This window comes from Nicotiana tabacum, chromosome 5, assembly GCF_000715075.1.
Source record: "Nicotiana tabacum cultivar K326 chromosome 5, ASM71507v2, whole genome shotgun sequence".
In the NCBI taxonomy this organism is placed as follows: Eukaryota; Viridiplantae; Streptophyta; class Magnoliopsida; order Solanales; family Solanaceae; genus Nicotiana; species Nicotiana tabacum.
Window position 1 is genome coordinate 130,254,569 of NC_134084.1, and position 16,526 is coordinate 130,271,094.

Below are 16,526 nucleotides of genomic sequence, written 5' to 3' on the forward strand. Positions count from 1 at the left end.
TAACCAACCGCAGGTGCAGTTATGACAGCAACCTGAAGCTTCAGCTCTTGCCAAATTTTCCAACTTCACTCGAGCCTCGTCTGATTGACGCTCGGGGCTCCCAGGCCCCACCCGAACATACCAACAAGTCTGAAATCTTGAAATAAACTCATTCGAACCCTCGGAACGCCCGAACCAACGCTAAATCTAAGAATCACCCCCTAAAAACAATTGATTCAAACTTATGAACTTCAAGTTTTTAAATTCACTTCTAACATGCCGAAACGTACTTATACTACTCGGATTGACACCAAATTTTGCGGACAAGTCTTAAATGTTATATTGGACCTGTACCGGGCTCCGAAACCAATATATGAGCCTGATACCAACGTGATCAATCATTATTTAGTTTCTTTAAATCCTTAGAATTTCCATTTAACAATTTCTAATAAAAATTCATTACTCGTGCTAGGGACATTTGATTCCGGGTATACGGCTAGGTCCCATATTTTCCTACGGACCCTCCGGGACCATCAAAACACAAATCTGAATCTGTTTGATAAAAAGTTGACCAAAGTCAAACTTAGCCTTTTAGGAAAATCTTAAGGAATCAAATGAGCCTATTTCAATCCAAACTCTTCCAAATCCCGAACCAACCATCCCCACAGGTCGTAAATTAGTTTAAGCAATAACGAAAAGTTTTATTTAATGGATCGGGGTTCTAAAAAGCAAAACGACCAGTCAGGTCATTATATTCTCCACCTCTTAAACAAATGTTCGTCCTCGAACGGGCATAGAAAAGTACCTGAGGTGCTGAATAAATGTGGATATCTGTTCTGCATGTCCTCCTCGGACTCCCAGGTCGCCTCCTCGACTGGTTGGCCCCTCCACTGGACCCTCACCATAGAAATCCTTTTGGACCTCAACTGGCGATCCTGTCTATCAATAATGGAAACTGGATCCTCCTCATAACCCAAACTCTCATCCAGCTGAACAGTACTAAAATCTAACACATGGGACAAGCCGGCATGATACCTCCGAAGCATCGATACATGGAAAACCGGATGAACTCTCGATAAGCTGAGGGGTAAAGCAAGCTCTTAAGCAACCTCCCCAACTAGCCTCAACACCTCAAAGGGGCCAATGGATCTTGGGCTCAACTTGATCTTCTTCCCGAACCTCATAATACCTTTCATTGGCGAGACTTTCAAGAGGACCTTCTCGCCAACCATGAATGATACATCACGCGCCTTCTAATTCGCGTAACTCTTCTGTTTAGACTGAGCTGTGTGAAGCCTCTCCTGAATCAACTTTACCTTGTCCAAGGAATTTTGCACCAAGTCTGTACCGTATAACATAGCCTCACCATGCTCAAACCACCCGATAGAAGAACGACACCGTCGACCATATAAATCCTCAAATGCAACCATCTCTATGCTGGACCGATAGTTGTTGTTGTAAGAAAACTCTGCCAAGGGTAAGAACTCATCCCACTGTCCTCCAAAGTCAATCACACATGCTCTAAGCATGTCCTCCAAGATATGTCCTCTCCTACTGCCCATCTGTCTGAGCTAAGCTCTTCATGGGTCCCCAACTCACTCTAAATATCTCTCTAGAAATGGGCAGTGAACTAAGGGCCTCTATCTGATATGATGGAAATAGGCACACCGTGCAACCTGACTATCTCCCGAATGTAAATCTGAGCATACCTCTCTGAAATATAAGTAGTCGCCATTGGAATGAAGTGGGCCGACTTGGTCAGCCTGTCAATAATGACCCACACTGTGTCATACTTCTGCAAAGTCCGCGGCAACCCAACTACGAATCCATAGTAATGCGTTCCCACTTCCACTCTAGTATCGGCATCTACTGAAGTAGGCCACCCCGGCCTCTGGTGTTCGTACTTGACCTGCTGGCAATTCAAATACCTAGCCACATACTCCACTATGTCTTTCTTCATCCTCTGCCACCGATAATGTTGTCTCAAGTCACGATACATCTTTGTAGCACTTGGATGAATGGAATACCATTAACTGTGTGCATCCTCTAGAATCCTCTCCCTCAGACCATCAACATTAGGAACACATAGGGGACCCTGGAGTCGTAAAACACCATTATCGCCAATTAAAACCTCCTTGGCACCTCCCTGTAGCACTGTCTCTCTAATAACCGCCAAATGTGAATCATCGAACTATCGGGCCTTGATCTGCCCCAATAATGAAGACTGAGCAATAACACACGCAAGAACTTGGCTAGGCTCTAAAATATACAACCTCACAAGTCTGTTAGCCAAGGACTGAATGTCCAAAGCTAGTGGCCTCTCCTATGCTAGAATAAATGTCAAGATACCCATACTCTCTACTTTCCTGCTTAAGGCATCCCCGACCACATTTGCCTTGCCCGGATGATAAATAATGGTGATGTCATAATCTTTCATTAATTCAACCCACCTGCGCTGCCTCAAATTAAGATCCCTCTGCTTGAACAAATGCTGTAAGCTGCGATGATCAGTATAAACCTCACATGACACCCCATACAGATAATGCCTCCAAATCTTAAGAGCGTGAACAATCTCGGCCAACTCTAGATCGTGCACCGGATAATTCTTCTCATGAATCTTCAGCTGACGTGGCGCATATGCAATAACTCACCCCTCCTGCATCAATACACATCCCAATCCAACACGTGAAGCATCGCAATATACCATATACATCCCCAAACCGAAAGGCAATACAAGAACTGGTGTCGTAGTCAAAGCTGTCTTGAGCTTCTGAAAGCTCTCCTCACAATCGTCGGACTAACGGAAAGGAGCACCCTTCTGGGTCAATCTGGTCAGAGGTGATGCAATAGATGGAAAGCCCTGTACGAATCGTCTGTAATAGCCTGCTAACCCCAGGAAACTCCTGATCTCGGTCACGGAAGTAGGACGTGGTCAACTCTGAACTGCCTCAATCTTCTTGGGATCTACCTTATTACCCTCTAACACAACATGCCCCAAAAATGCCACTGACTCTAGCCCAAACTCACATTTGGAGAACTTAGCATATAGCTTCTGCTCTTGCAAGGTATGAAGCACTACTCTCAAATGTTGCTCGTGCTCCCCCAGGCTCCGCGAGTATATCAAGATGTTATCAATGAAGACGATGATAAAGGAATCAATATAAGGTTTGAACACCCTGTTCATCAAGTCCATAAATGATGCAGGGGCATTAGTCAAGCCAAGGACATTACCAAAAATTCATAATGGCCATACCTAGTCCGGAATGCAGTCTTCAGAACATACGAGTCCCGAATCTTCAGCTGATGATACCCTGACCTCAAGTCGATCTTAGAGAACACCCTAGAACCCTGCAAGTGGTCAAACAAATCTTTGATATGAGGTAATGGGTACTTGTTCTTGATGGTGGCTTTGTTCAACTGGCGGTAATCAATGCACATCCGCATAGTCCCATCCTTCTTCTTCACAAATAACGCTTGTGCACCCCAAGGTAATATACTGGGTCTAACAAACCCTTTTGCTAACAACTCCCCAAGCTGCTTCTTCAGCTATGTAGGAGCCATACGGTACGGTGGGATAGATATAGGCTGGGTGCCTGGAGCCAAATAAATACAGAAATTAATATCGCAATCTGGTGGCATGCCAGGAAGATCAGAAGGAAACACATCGGCGAACTCCCGAACTATTGGAACTGAATCAATCGTCGGAGACTCTGCGGTGGTGTCCCGAATATAAGCTAGATAAGCCAAACACCCCTTCTCGACCATATGCCGAGCCTTTAGAAAAGAGATAACCTAACTAGATGTATCCACTGTGGAACCCTTCCACTCCAATCTTGGCAACCCTGGCATTGCTAATGTAACAGTCTTGGCATGAAAATCTAGGACGGCGTGATATAAAGATAACCAATCCATGCCCAGGATAATCTCAAAGCCGATCATATCGAGCAATAAGAGATCCGCTCTAGTCTCAAAACCACAGAATGTGACCACACAAGACCGGTAGATCCAATCCACAACCACAGAATCGCCCACAGAAGTGGACACATGAACATGAGTGCCCAACTGCTCAGGAGAAATAACTAGGAAACGAGCAAACAGAGATGATACATATGAATAGGTAGACCCTGGATCAAATAATACCGAATCATCTCTACCGCCGATGGAAATAATACCTGTGATGATGGCATCTGAGGCCAATGCATCTGGCCTAGCCAGAAGGGCATAGAATGTGGCTAGAGCGCTGATTGACTGGCCTCCACCTGACTGAGCAGTAACTGGCTAACCTCTCCCTGACTGGCCTCTACCTCTAGGACGACCTCTACCCATCTGTCCCCCGCCTCTAGGAAGCTGGGAAACCAGTGCTGGAATCATAGGTTAATGGCCTTATTGTACTGCCTTGCCCCAAAGTCTGGGGCAGGTCCTCTTCATATGACCTGGATCTCCACGCTCGTAGCACACCCTCGGTTCCATAGCCTGCTGCCCTGAAGTTTGAGCCTGATGACCTGAATATCCACTAGAAGAACCTTGAATGGCTGGTGGGCGATATGAACTCTCTGGCATGGCACTGAAGTAAACACTGGAAGAACCCTGATGACCAGAATACCCGCCGGAGAAACCCTGAATAGCTGGTGGACGGTAAGAACTCTCCAGCTTCGCACTGAAATAAGGCCTTATTGGAGCACCTCGGGGAGGTGGTGGTGGTGCTGAATACGGGGGCCTGCTAGGATGACCCCTCCCAAAGTGACCTCTACCCCTAGCTGGGGAACCTCTGAACTCTCCAGAAAATTGGGCCCTCTTATCCTGTAGAATCTTCTCTCTACCCCTCTGGCGATAACCCTCAATCCTGCAAGCAATCTCTACCACTAGCTGATACTCAGGACCCATCTCCACCTCTCGGGACATGCTAGCTCGAAGACTGGGGTGCAACCCCACAATAAATCTCTGCACTCTCTCTACATCCGTAGGAAGTATCATGAGTGCATGGCGAGACAACTCAGAGAACCTCGCCTCATAATCGGTCACGCACATCTGACCCGCTCAAGCTACTCAAACTGATACTGCAGCTCCTCCCTCTTAGAGGGTGGAATGTACATGTCCAAGAATAACTGTGTGAACTGACCTCAAGTGATGGGAGGGGAACCTGCTGGCCTGCCAAGAATAAAAGACTGCCACCATCTACAGGCCCTGCCCTCAAGCTGAAAAGTAGTGAAGTCAACCCCGTGTGACTCCAATATCCTCATGTTGTGCAGTCTATCCCTACACCTATCTATGAAGTCCTGGGCATCCTCATGATGCTCATCCCCGAAAATAGGAGGGTGAAGTCTAGTCCATCTATCCAACAACTTCTGCGGGTGGCCATCCGCAGCTGGTCTGGGCTGGGGTGCCACTGTAGCAACTGCCTGGGACCCATCTGCGGGTAGTGCACCCAGAGTCTGATACACTGCAGCTGCATGACCAGGAGCCTGAGCAGTAGGGGTTTGTGCTCCCCTTCCTACATGTGATGTAGCTGGGTCCGCTAGAAATAAACCAACCTGAGTCATGGAATCCATGAACTGTAGCATACGGCTCATGATCTCCTGGAAACTCGGTGCTATCATAAAGTTCGCCGGGGTAGGCTCAGCTGCGGGTACCTCGCCCTGCTCCTCGATGATAGGATCTCCTGCAGGATCAGCTAGTGGCGCTATTGGAACAGCTCTAGGGTACCCTCATCCCCTACCTCGGGCCAGTGCCCTCCCCCGGCTTCTACCTCGGCCTCTAGCAACGGGGGGAGCAACTCCTCCTGGGTCTGGGACATCAGTCGTGTGTGCTCTCACCATCTATAAGAGAATAGAAAAGGGAAATTTAGTATACCAACCACTGCACGATAGGAAATGAATAAAGAGTAGTTTTCCTAACACCCTATAGCCTCTCGAAGATAAATACATACGTCTTCGTACCGATCCGCAAGACTCTAATAGGTTTGCCCGTGACTTATGAGACCTACGTGAACCTAGTACTCTGATATCATATTGTCACGACCTATTTCCGTTATAGGTCATGATGGTGCCCAATACCATTGTCAGTCAAGCCAACGCGGAAATATAAATAAGTGTTCATTTTACTTTGCCAAAATAAGTACTACCATTTCTAAACTTAAAGTTAAAAATAGGTGATAATCAGTAAAGTACCCAAAAATAATTATACAGTTCCCAAAAGAATAGTCTACTAACGTGTGTGCCAAGATCTGGTGTCACAAGTTGTGAGCAACTAGTAGAATATACAAAAGAATAAATCTATCCTACTGTCCGAAATAGAATAGACATCCAAAAAGTAAAGGAAGACCCCATCAAGCTGTTGAACGGCACAGGAAGGGAGCAGCTCACTGTGGAAGTCTCGGACTATGATCAGGGATACGCACCAGTCTGATAGCCAGATGTACCTGCCTCATATCCTGTACAATTAAGTACAGAAGTGTAGTACGAGTACATAAATAATATGTACCCAGTAAGTATCCCGTCTAATCTCGAAGAAGTAGAGACGAGAGGTTGACTTGATACTTACTAGCGTCAAATAATATGAGAAAAAATTTATACTAAGTATGGATAGTACAAATAATTAGCAGTTTATAGCAAGGAATAACAGGACCTTTTCTAGATAATATCATAGTTGGCCATTTACATTTCAAGGCATATAACAAAGTTCAGTTAACAGAAAATACTGAGTAAAAGCATGCGCAAGTAGTGACAAGGTCTTACGGCCCTATTCAATATAAAAGTAAATTGTGCACTGCCGAGGGTCGAACGGCACGAACAATAGATGCATCTATTACCCCGCTCGCGAATCAAACATGCTACGCGGTCAAATGTAAATAAACACAACAACAAGCAGACAAGGATGTATACCTGGGGAGCAATTACTCACAGAAATATCAACTTTTCTTTAAAAAAAAGCCAAGAAAGATAATGTTCCTCTTACTAGTCTCATTCACCATAATAAATATGATTTAAACAATCCAAATTAAACATAAAGTTACAAGAATATTACATAGAGCATGCTTTTGGGTCGTAGACTACCCGGACTTAGCATAATAGTAGCTACGCACGGACTCTCGTCACCTAGTGCGTACGTAGGCCCCGTATTTAGTAGCAAATTATTCAATTATTACACCTATGGGGACAATTCCCTCTTACAAGGTTAGAAAGGAGACTTACCTCACTTCAATGTATACTTTCAATACCAAGAACGAGCCCAAACCCTCAATTTGGAGCCGAACGATCCAAAACTAGTTAAATGAGGTAGAAATTAGTCAATACAAGCTCACAAGAATTCTAACTATTTAAACAATTTCTCAACCTTAAACACAAGTTTCCTAAAATTCGACCCCGGGCCCACGTGCCCGGATTCCGAAATTTTTCGAAGAAAGTTGTTCTTTATAACCTTAGAATCAATAATATATGACTTCTACTTCATTTCATGACCAATTTCGTGGTAAAATCTAAGTTTTATCAAAACCCTAGGTTTTGCTCTAATCCCTTGATTTTTCCTAATCTTTAAGTGTTAATCTACCCAAAACTCAAGTATTAAACTTAGAAATAAGGGGGATGAGCTTACCTCAAGATGCTAGGTGGAAATCTCCTCTCAAGAGCTCCAAAACACCCAATACACGAGTGCAAAATGGGCAAAAATGGTTGGAGCCCGTATTAAATGAAGCTCACTGCTTCAGCGATTTCCGCATCTGCGGTTCTGGGCTGCACCTGCACCCACCACATCTGCGGAAAGGAGCCGCTTCTGCCGTTGGGCTGCATCTGCGAGATGCAAGCCGCATTTGCGGCTCCGCTTCTGCGGCCTTGGGCCTGGCCTGGCTTGGCCGCATCTGCGAGAGGTGGAATGCTTTTGCGGTCTCACACCTGCGGCTGACCAACCGCAGGTGCGGTTATGATAGCAACCTGAAGCTTCAGCACTTCCCAAATTTTCCAACTTCACTCGAGCCTCGTTCGATTGACACTCGGGGTTCCCGAGCCCCGTCCGAACATACCGACAAGTCTGAAATCATGAAACGGACTTGCTCGAATCCTCGGAACGCCTGAAATAACACTAAATCTAAGAATCACCCCCTAAAACCAATTGATTCAAACTTATAAACTTCAAGTTCTGAAATTCACTTTTAACGTGCCGAAATGTACTTATACTACTCGGATTGACACCAAATTTTGCGGGCAAGTCTTAAATGTTATATTGGGCCTGTTTGGCTTCGGAACCAACATACGAGCCTGATACCAATATGATCAATCATTATTTAGTTTCTTTAAATTCTTAGAATTTCAGTTTAACAATTTCTAATAAAAATTCATTACTCGGGCTAGGGACCTCGGAATTCGATTCCGGGCATACGCCCAGGTCCCATATTTTTCTACTGACCATCTGGGACCGTCAAAACATAAATCCGTATCCGTTTGATAAAAATGTTGGCCAAAGTCAAACTTAGCCTTTTAGGAAAATCTTAAGGAATCAAATGAGCCTATTTCAATCCAAACTCTTCCAAATCCCGAACCAACCATCCCCGCAGGTCGTAAATTAGTTTAAGCAAGTGTGGAAAGTTTTATTTAAGGAAACAGAGTTCTAAAAAGCAAAACGACCAGTCAGGTCATTACATTAATTGAGTCATTAAATTATTCATCACTATTTGACTCATTATCATTAATATATCTTAGTAAATGATAGATTTCTCAAAAAGCAATTGGTTTGGTAGTATTACATTAAAAGTATAGTCGCCGAAATATGTGTTTGGTAGTATATGTCTCATATTTAAGAAAAAACTGATAAATAACCGAAAAAAATAAAAAATCGACATAAACTGAATCGGTTAAAAACCAATTTAAGACTAGTCTGAAATCATGAAACGGACTCGCTCGAACCCCCGAAACGCCTGAAATAATGCTAAATCTAAGAATCACCCCCTAAAACCAATTGAATCAAACTTATGAACTTCAAGTTCTTAAATTCACTTCTAACGTGCCGAAACATACTTATACTACTCGGATTGACACCAAATTTTGCGGGCAGGTCTTAAATGTTATATTGGACCTGTATGGCTCCGGAATCAACATACGAGCCCGATACCAACGTGATCAATCATTATTTAATTTCTTTGAATCCTTAGAATTTCAGTTTAACAATTTCTAATAAAAATTTATTACTCGGGCTAGGGACCTCAGAATTCGATTCCGGGCATACGCCCAGGTCCCATATTTTCCTACGGACCATCTGGGACCGTCAAAACACAAATCCGGATCCGTTTGATAAAAATATTGACCAAAGTCAAACTTAGCCTTTTAGGAAAATTTTAAGGAATCAAATGAGCCTATTTCAATCCAAACTCTTCCAAATCCCGAACCAACCATCCCCGTAGGTCGTAAATTAGTTCAAGCAAGTGTGAAAAGTTTTATTTAAGGAAACGGGGTTCTAAAAAGCAAAACGACCAGTCAGGTCGTTACATTAATTGAGTCCTTAAATTATTCATCACTATTTGACTCAGTTATCATCAATATATCTTAGTAAATGATAGATTTCTCAAAGAGAAATTGGTTTGGTAGTATTACATTAAAAGTATAGTCGCTGAAATTTGTGTTTGGTAGTATATGTCTCCTATTTAAGAAAAAACCGATAAATAACCGAAAAAACTAAAAATCGACATAAACTGAATCGGTTAAAAATCAATTTATTTGGTTTGGTTTGGTTACAATATTTGAAAAACCAACTTACTCGATTTGATTTTTTTTTAGGAAAAAAATGATCCAAACCAAACCATGAACACCGTAGATATATGTAGAGGTATTCTTTCTTATGGTGGGCTTTCCTTTTAGGGGTACTACAAAATACTGGCCGGTCTAGTAACAGTTGGAAGAGCATTCCTTTTCTGTTTGCTTAACATGCCCACGCGCTTTATTTCATACCTTACAAAGCGTGCAAACTCAATCAGCCATTTCAACTTAATTTTGCCTCTCATGCATTGTCAATCCAAGTCCAAGGATATAGAGAACATCGGAACAAATACTAGTACAGTGTCATTCTGATAATTGACAAGGTGAAGATGATTTTTGCCTAGGCCACTATTCTCTAGAAGAGCAGCTTTCCGTCATAAAAACAAATATAAAAGAAAAAGAAACAATGAATAGCATCATATATGCAAAAATTGAGATGCAATGGGATTACACGAACTCCTTGCTCTTATTTAGAGTTCTCGAATTTGAGTTTTACAAATAAAGGATGCTTTTAAAAAGATTTTTAGTGACACCATTTGGTACGAATCAGAATTAATCGAGATAAGATGCCATATAAACTCGTTACTAGATAAGCACAGGAATACAATAATTAAATATACAAATAGTAGCAAAGGCAGGGTTGTAGCATGGTTTGTTTTTAACTGTTATATATGCACTTTACAAAGCTTTCCCTGTTCCTGTACCTAATCAGGGGCCGATATAGAGTATGGTTCCCGATTTATCTGAATTCAGTATTTTCGCCGATGAATATAAATTTGTGTGTAAAAATTCATTAAAATTGTAGCAAATGATAGGTCTGAACCCATAACTTTAAAATACAATAGGCTCAATGGTAAAACCTTAAAAGTTGAATCCACATAATCAAAATCTTGGATCCGCCTCGGCCCTTACTGTAGTCTACAAATTTATCTCTGTGGATTTGCAAACAGCATTCTTAAGGTATTTCGAAGTTTTGCTTCATACATGAGCTGACAATTTGTACTTTTGCCTCCCTAGCCTAGTAGTAGTGTTTAAGGAAACGAGTCCGGAATCAAAATGTGGTTCTTTTGGACTCAAACTACATAAATAGGTGGTAAAAAAAATTACATTTTTATATATAGCGCCATAATACCTGGCGCTATACAGTAACAGTAACGACACCGTTAATGTATAGCGCCAGGTATTGTGGCGCTATACTGTAAATTATGTATAGCGTCCAGTATTTGGGCGTTGTACACCTTTTCCTGGCTCCACCAATAATTCCTGACTTCAATAATTCAAAAGCGTATAGTGCCCACTTTTTGGGGCATAACTTTTTGGGCGCTACATATATATATATATATAAAAAAAATCCCGGCTAGCCATTTCCTATATAAAGAGGTTAGGATTGTATAAAAATTCATTCAAAAAAATTTTTAACTCTTGTTGAAACGTTTATTGTTGTTAAATTCTCCAATATTTTTTCATTATGTCTGAAGAGCGTAGAATATGAGTTTCATTATATTGGGGAGGTGAGGTTGTGATGGAGAATAACTCTGTGGGCTACAGTTTACCTGCTCAGTGTCATGTTAAATTGCCACTTACAATAGAGTACGATAAATTGATATCGTTGTTATGCAAAAAACTGAGTGTGAGGAAACGTTCAGTGATACTTAAAGTAACCGGAAGATATCCGTATTCTGTCACTCCGCAAAGGGTTGATTTTTACTCGGAGTTTAACATCGACGATGATGAAACTTTGAGTGATTTTCTGAGGACTCCGGACGAATGCCGGGAATTTCTTGTAATCACAATGTTGGAGATGTACATGAAGGTCGAAGACGTTCCAAAAAACGAGGTTGTGCGTAGCAGAGATAACCCCCAGTCATCGGGTGGTTATTCTGGAGCAATTTTTGTCGGACAGGTTCCGGATGAAAGAGTTTTCCTTGATTTAAACTTATCACCGCCGACGAATGAGCAGCGAGAAAATAATTTATACCCTGCTTTCCATAATTCACAAGACGAGTGGTAAACTTTAATTTTCATTTGTGTTAATTATGTATATTTTTGGCGTATTGAATTTGTATTAACGCTCATATATTTAATAGGGGTACCGGCCGGATATGAATTTTACAAGTGGCCCATCCGGTAGTCATCACTTAATTGAAAACGTCCATCATGAAATTTCATCACATTACGACTTGTAAGTGAAGAGATATAGCCATATGGAAATCATTTATTAATTCAGTAGCTTATATTTTTGTTGGTTGTGCCGTAAAAACGAGCAAGTTGAACCACCCGTACTCACTCAATTGACCGAAAACGACGTATTACATCGGGATCTGGCAGATGCATAGAGTGAGGAACAGAACAGTGATTACGATAATAATGCCGATAAATCCGGAGACGAGACACCCTTTTTTCGTGAGGATGGTGATGAGCAGGATGAGGAGGAAGGACACTGAGCAGGTAAACTGTAGCTCACGGAGTTATTCTCCATCATAACCTCACCCTCCCCCCAATATAATAAAACTCTTATTCTACGCTCTTCAGACATGATGAAAAAATGCTGGAGAATTTAAGAACAATAAACGTTTCAACAAGAGTCAAAAAATTTTTTTGAATGAATTTCTATACAATCCTAACCTCTTTATATAGGAAATGGCTAGCCGAGATTTATATATATATATATATATATATATATATATATATATATATATATATATATAGCGCCCAAAAAGTTGGCACTATACGCTTTTGAATTATTGAAGTCAGGAATTGTTACCTGGCGCTATACATTAATGATGTATGTATAGCGCCAGGTATTGTGGCGCTATACCTGGGCGTGTCAGATTTTACAGTATAGTGCCACAATACCTGGCGCTATACATTAACGGTGTCGTCACTGTTACTGTATTATGGCGCTATATATAAAAATATAATTTTTTTTACCACCTATTTGTGTACTTTGAGTCCAAAAGAACCACATTTTGGTTCCGGACTCTAAGGAAACAGTGTCATGGCAGTCTGACAAAGACTTATATCTTAAATTGCTTCATATTTATTAATCCTATTTGGAGTAATTTTCTTTAAGCAAAAACATATTATACATAATTATTTATTTAACACATCTAGTCGTTTGGTCATACGTGCATATATACATATTACATTTGTAGTTGAATGTTTGGTTGATAGGTAATTAATACACTAAATTATTGATAAGACCATCAAGATTTTTACCATAAACAGCCTTTAACACTGCCTCTAATCAAAGTATCAAAAGGGTGAGGACTTCTTCTCTAGACTTTGATGCAGAAGGAAAGGAAAGAACAAACTGGCAATCAAGGATCATAATAATTGATGTGACCAGTGGTGAAATCAAAAAATTTAATACAGATATTATTTACCTATGCAATATAATTTTTCGGCAAAAGATGTTCTAACCGATATATCGCCTACTATAATGATGTCGTGAAGACTTTATGCAAGGCAGTTTTTATAAGCCAAAAAATAACTCTTGAATTATTTGATGTAAAAATCTTGAAAGGCGTTTGAGGTAATTGACATACAGTCCAAAAAAAAAAATTGACATAGAGTCACTTTCTAATAATTGAGGAGAAAGGGTAACGAGGTTGCAATTTTCTGCTCACACCATGCCCCTACTTGCTAACACTTACAGATAAGGGAAAAAATCATGTTACTTTTTATTCTAAAATCAAAAAGCTGAGGATTGCAGATGATAGTACTTCCACTACCCTTTAAAGCAACAGGACAATCTTTCACCAACAACACTTCAAGTTTACTTCTTTTGTTAGGTCTCGACTTTTGCACTGTGATCTTTCCTGTAGTTTAATGTATAAGAGTTATAGCTGTTTCATAGCGTAAAACACTCTCATCAGTTCTTTTTCCCTGCATTCAAATCCATCAAATTAAAGAAAAACCTTTAATCCTCATGTGATTCACTCATTAACTTGTTTTTAACATTTAGGCTGATTTTGTTAGCTGCAGCAATCAAGTAAATGAATAATTATCAACATCACAAAGTTTCAAGGTTAAATCCAGCCAAAGAACACAAGTTTTGACAAGATGGATAAAGTGCATAGTTATTGTATGATTTTCCATCAACAAAGAGCTACAACGACAACCTAGTACGCTTCAGCAATGAAAAGAGACCAAAATTTGTCAGTCCGTTCTTGCTAATTTCAAGAACCAACTATGAAAAGGAAGCGTCCTTTAGAAGGTTTAGAAACAGAATGTGAAGCCATTAAAAGAAAGAAATCATTTGAAAATGAAAACCATATAGAAACATTCTCATCATAACAGTCCCAACTGTCAAGGCACCGGTAATATGCAGTATAGAAGAAAATGCCCAGTAAGTGGTTTGCAGTCATATAGTTCATGTTATAAGATTCATAGCCTTGTTTAGAAACTCAGTACCTTATCTCCTAACTAACAAAACTAAACTCAATTAGTTGTAGTCAAGCGTGTTGCCTTACTAGTATCATCTTGAGCAAAGGAAGAAAAGATATTGGGTGGTTGTTTACTTGTTTTGCATTTACCGGCAAGCTAATTTCAGCTCGTGCAATAATTATGTGAAAGATTCATGTTGGTCAGGGATTGTGAGTGGCGGTAAGGTAAAGCTCCACTTCCAAAGTGCAGTTGATGAATGGCAGCTGAGGGTGGTGCAGTGATTGCTGAATTATCGAATCGTGATGATGCTGCGGTAGAGAAGAATGGCACTGTAGGACTCCCACCATTTGTATACTTCTCATTGACTTTGTATGGTTAGGTAAACCATTTGAGCCATGCTGGCACTGGGATTTTCCCATTTGGCTAGTGTTTCCATGTTGATTGTCAGCATAGGAAGAGGGAGATATGCCCAAATTCAGATCAAGATTACGAGTTGTTCCTGCATCAATGTAAAGATTAGTAGTTTTCAACCAACTAAGCAAAGCTACAGAATAAAAGCGACAAGCATAAAGGTGGTGTCTGGAAAAGTGTGCAAGTCTTGATAGTACCTCCGATATCAGCCTCAGAACTTAATACATCTTCGTATGTGCTTAGCCCAAAATTGATGACTGCCTCCTTCCCGCTGCTTTTTATATCAGCCTTATCATATGCCCTGATCAAGCGCCAAAGACTAAGTTCAGTCAATGTCAAGAGGTTAAACCACATAGCATGAAAGGGAATGAAGAATCAGGTTATGTCATTGGACCTTGCAGCTTCTATCTCACTGTCAAATAGTCCAAGATAGATATACCTGCAAGCACATAATGTACAGGAACTGGTTAACAATATTCCTCTAGCTTATAAAGATCAGTGCTATCATGTAATTGGAGAAACTTGAAACAGCCATATTAATAGTAGCATGGCATTTCTAAGCCACATCGGAACAAGTGGTCACTCACTTCTTTCCAAGAAGCTGCCCCATCCGTGCTTCCCATCGCCCACATTTATGCAGAGTGACTCCCCTGTATTTTGAACTTCCTCTAGAGAAGCCATTGCTCTGACGACGAAGTATGTGCACAAATTTTTCATTGCTAAAGTTATTCATCTACATGCCCGTCACAGAAATTACGTTAAACAGCAACCATAGTCCTAATTGAAAACGGACATCAACCAGAAGTAATGACGGTGATTAGCTACTTCAACCAACCTGCTTCAGATCATCTTCATAATCACTGATGTTAAAGTTGATATCTGCATCAAGTCCTCGGAATTTAATTGCAGCACGGTCATATGCCCTGAAATTAGTATACAAAAATTTACTACTACAACTATCCCAGTTTTTTCTTTCAGAGAAGTACAAAAATCAACCAGTGCAGTTAAGATAAAACTCATTCTAATTTATACAGCACCTAGCAGCAGTATGTGTAGGATTGCGTATAGGTGTTCGTAACACGCAGCGGAAGACAATAACAATCCTAGGCAGATCTTTTCGTGTTTAAAATTTATTTACATGTCAAAGATCGGATCTAAGACGTACCTGGTGAAGAGAGTCGCGTTTCAAATTTCTTCGATAGTGCGAAGACTCTATGCGTATCCAGACCGAGACCGATCCTTGCTATCAACTCTTTGATCAACGAAACCCGCGAACAAATTGAACGGAAAACTTGTGATGAAATTTTTCTCAAAAATCTCAACTCAAATTAGAAGAACAAAAAACACTTTTCTTGTAATTGTATTTTCTCTCTTGGCTTTGTATTGCACTCTCACTTTCACAAAGTATTTTTCTTCTCAAGAATTAATAATCGAAGTCGCACGACAAGAACTGTTCTTGTATGTTTTTCTCTTAATTTTGTGGCTTCTTAAAAGTACTATTTTTTCACTGTGGCCTCTTGACCCTTAGTGATGTATTTATATATCACTTAAGCCAACAATATCTTTCATTAGGTTAAGGAAAAATATAAACGTGATTTACTTCTTTTACAAGTTCATTCCAAAATTGAACTTTGTAAAACTTTTTCTATTAGAAAACTAAATCACATTCCATACAGGAATAGAAACCACGCCCTTTATGGACCTTTTAATTCTATCCAAATTGAATAGTACAAATCCCATTCTTAATAAGATGTACGTGATTGAAATAAGCCGACAAGTCCTTTTGGACTTTTACGTTAATCCAATTACAAAATTAAATTGATATTATATACAACTTTTATATAATTAATATCAATTAATATTATATATATCCCATATATATTACAACCAAGAGATATAATTTAATTTTCTATTCCAAATAGAAAACTTCAATTTGTTCACAATATTAACTATATCCTTTGTGCTAGCAATGAATATAATAATATTTCACTTAGACTAATAACTAAA

At 40.3% G+C, this 16,526-nt stretch overlaps 1 protein-coding gene across 1 annotated transcript; it reads right to left on the bottom strand.

Annotated features, from left to right (window-relative positions):
• Positions 1 to 13,283: 13,283 nt before the first annotated feature.
• Positions 13,284 to 16,259, bottom strand: LOC107820989 (floral homeotic protein APETALA 2). Its single transcript, XM_075253074.1, is given in 8 exon segments — positions 13,284 to 14,461; positions 14,464 to 14,607; positions 14,717 to 14,820; positions 14,914 to 14,958; positions 15,107 to 15,252; positions 15,355 to 15,442; positions 15,557 to 15,622; positions 16,222 to 16,259. Coding segments are annotated over 8 exon segments (822 nt in total). The 3' UTR covers positions 13,284 to 14,270.
• Between the last annotated feature and the right edge of the window lie 267 nt (positions 16,260 to 16,526).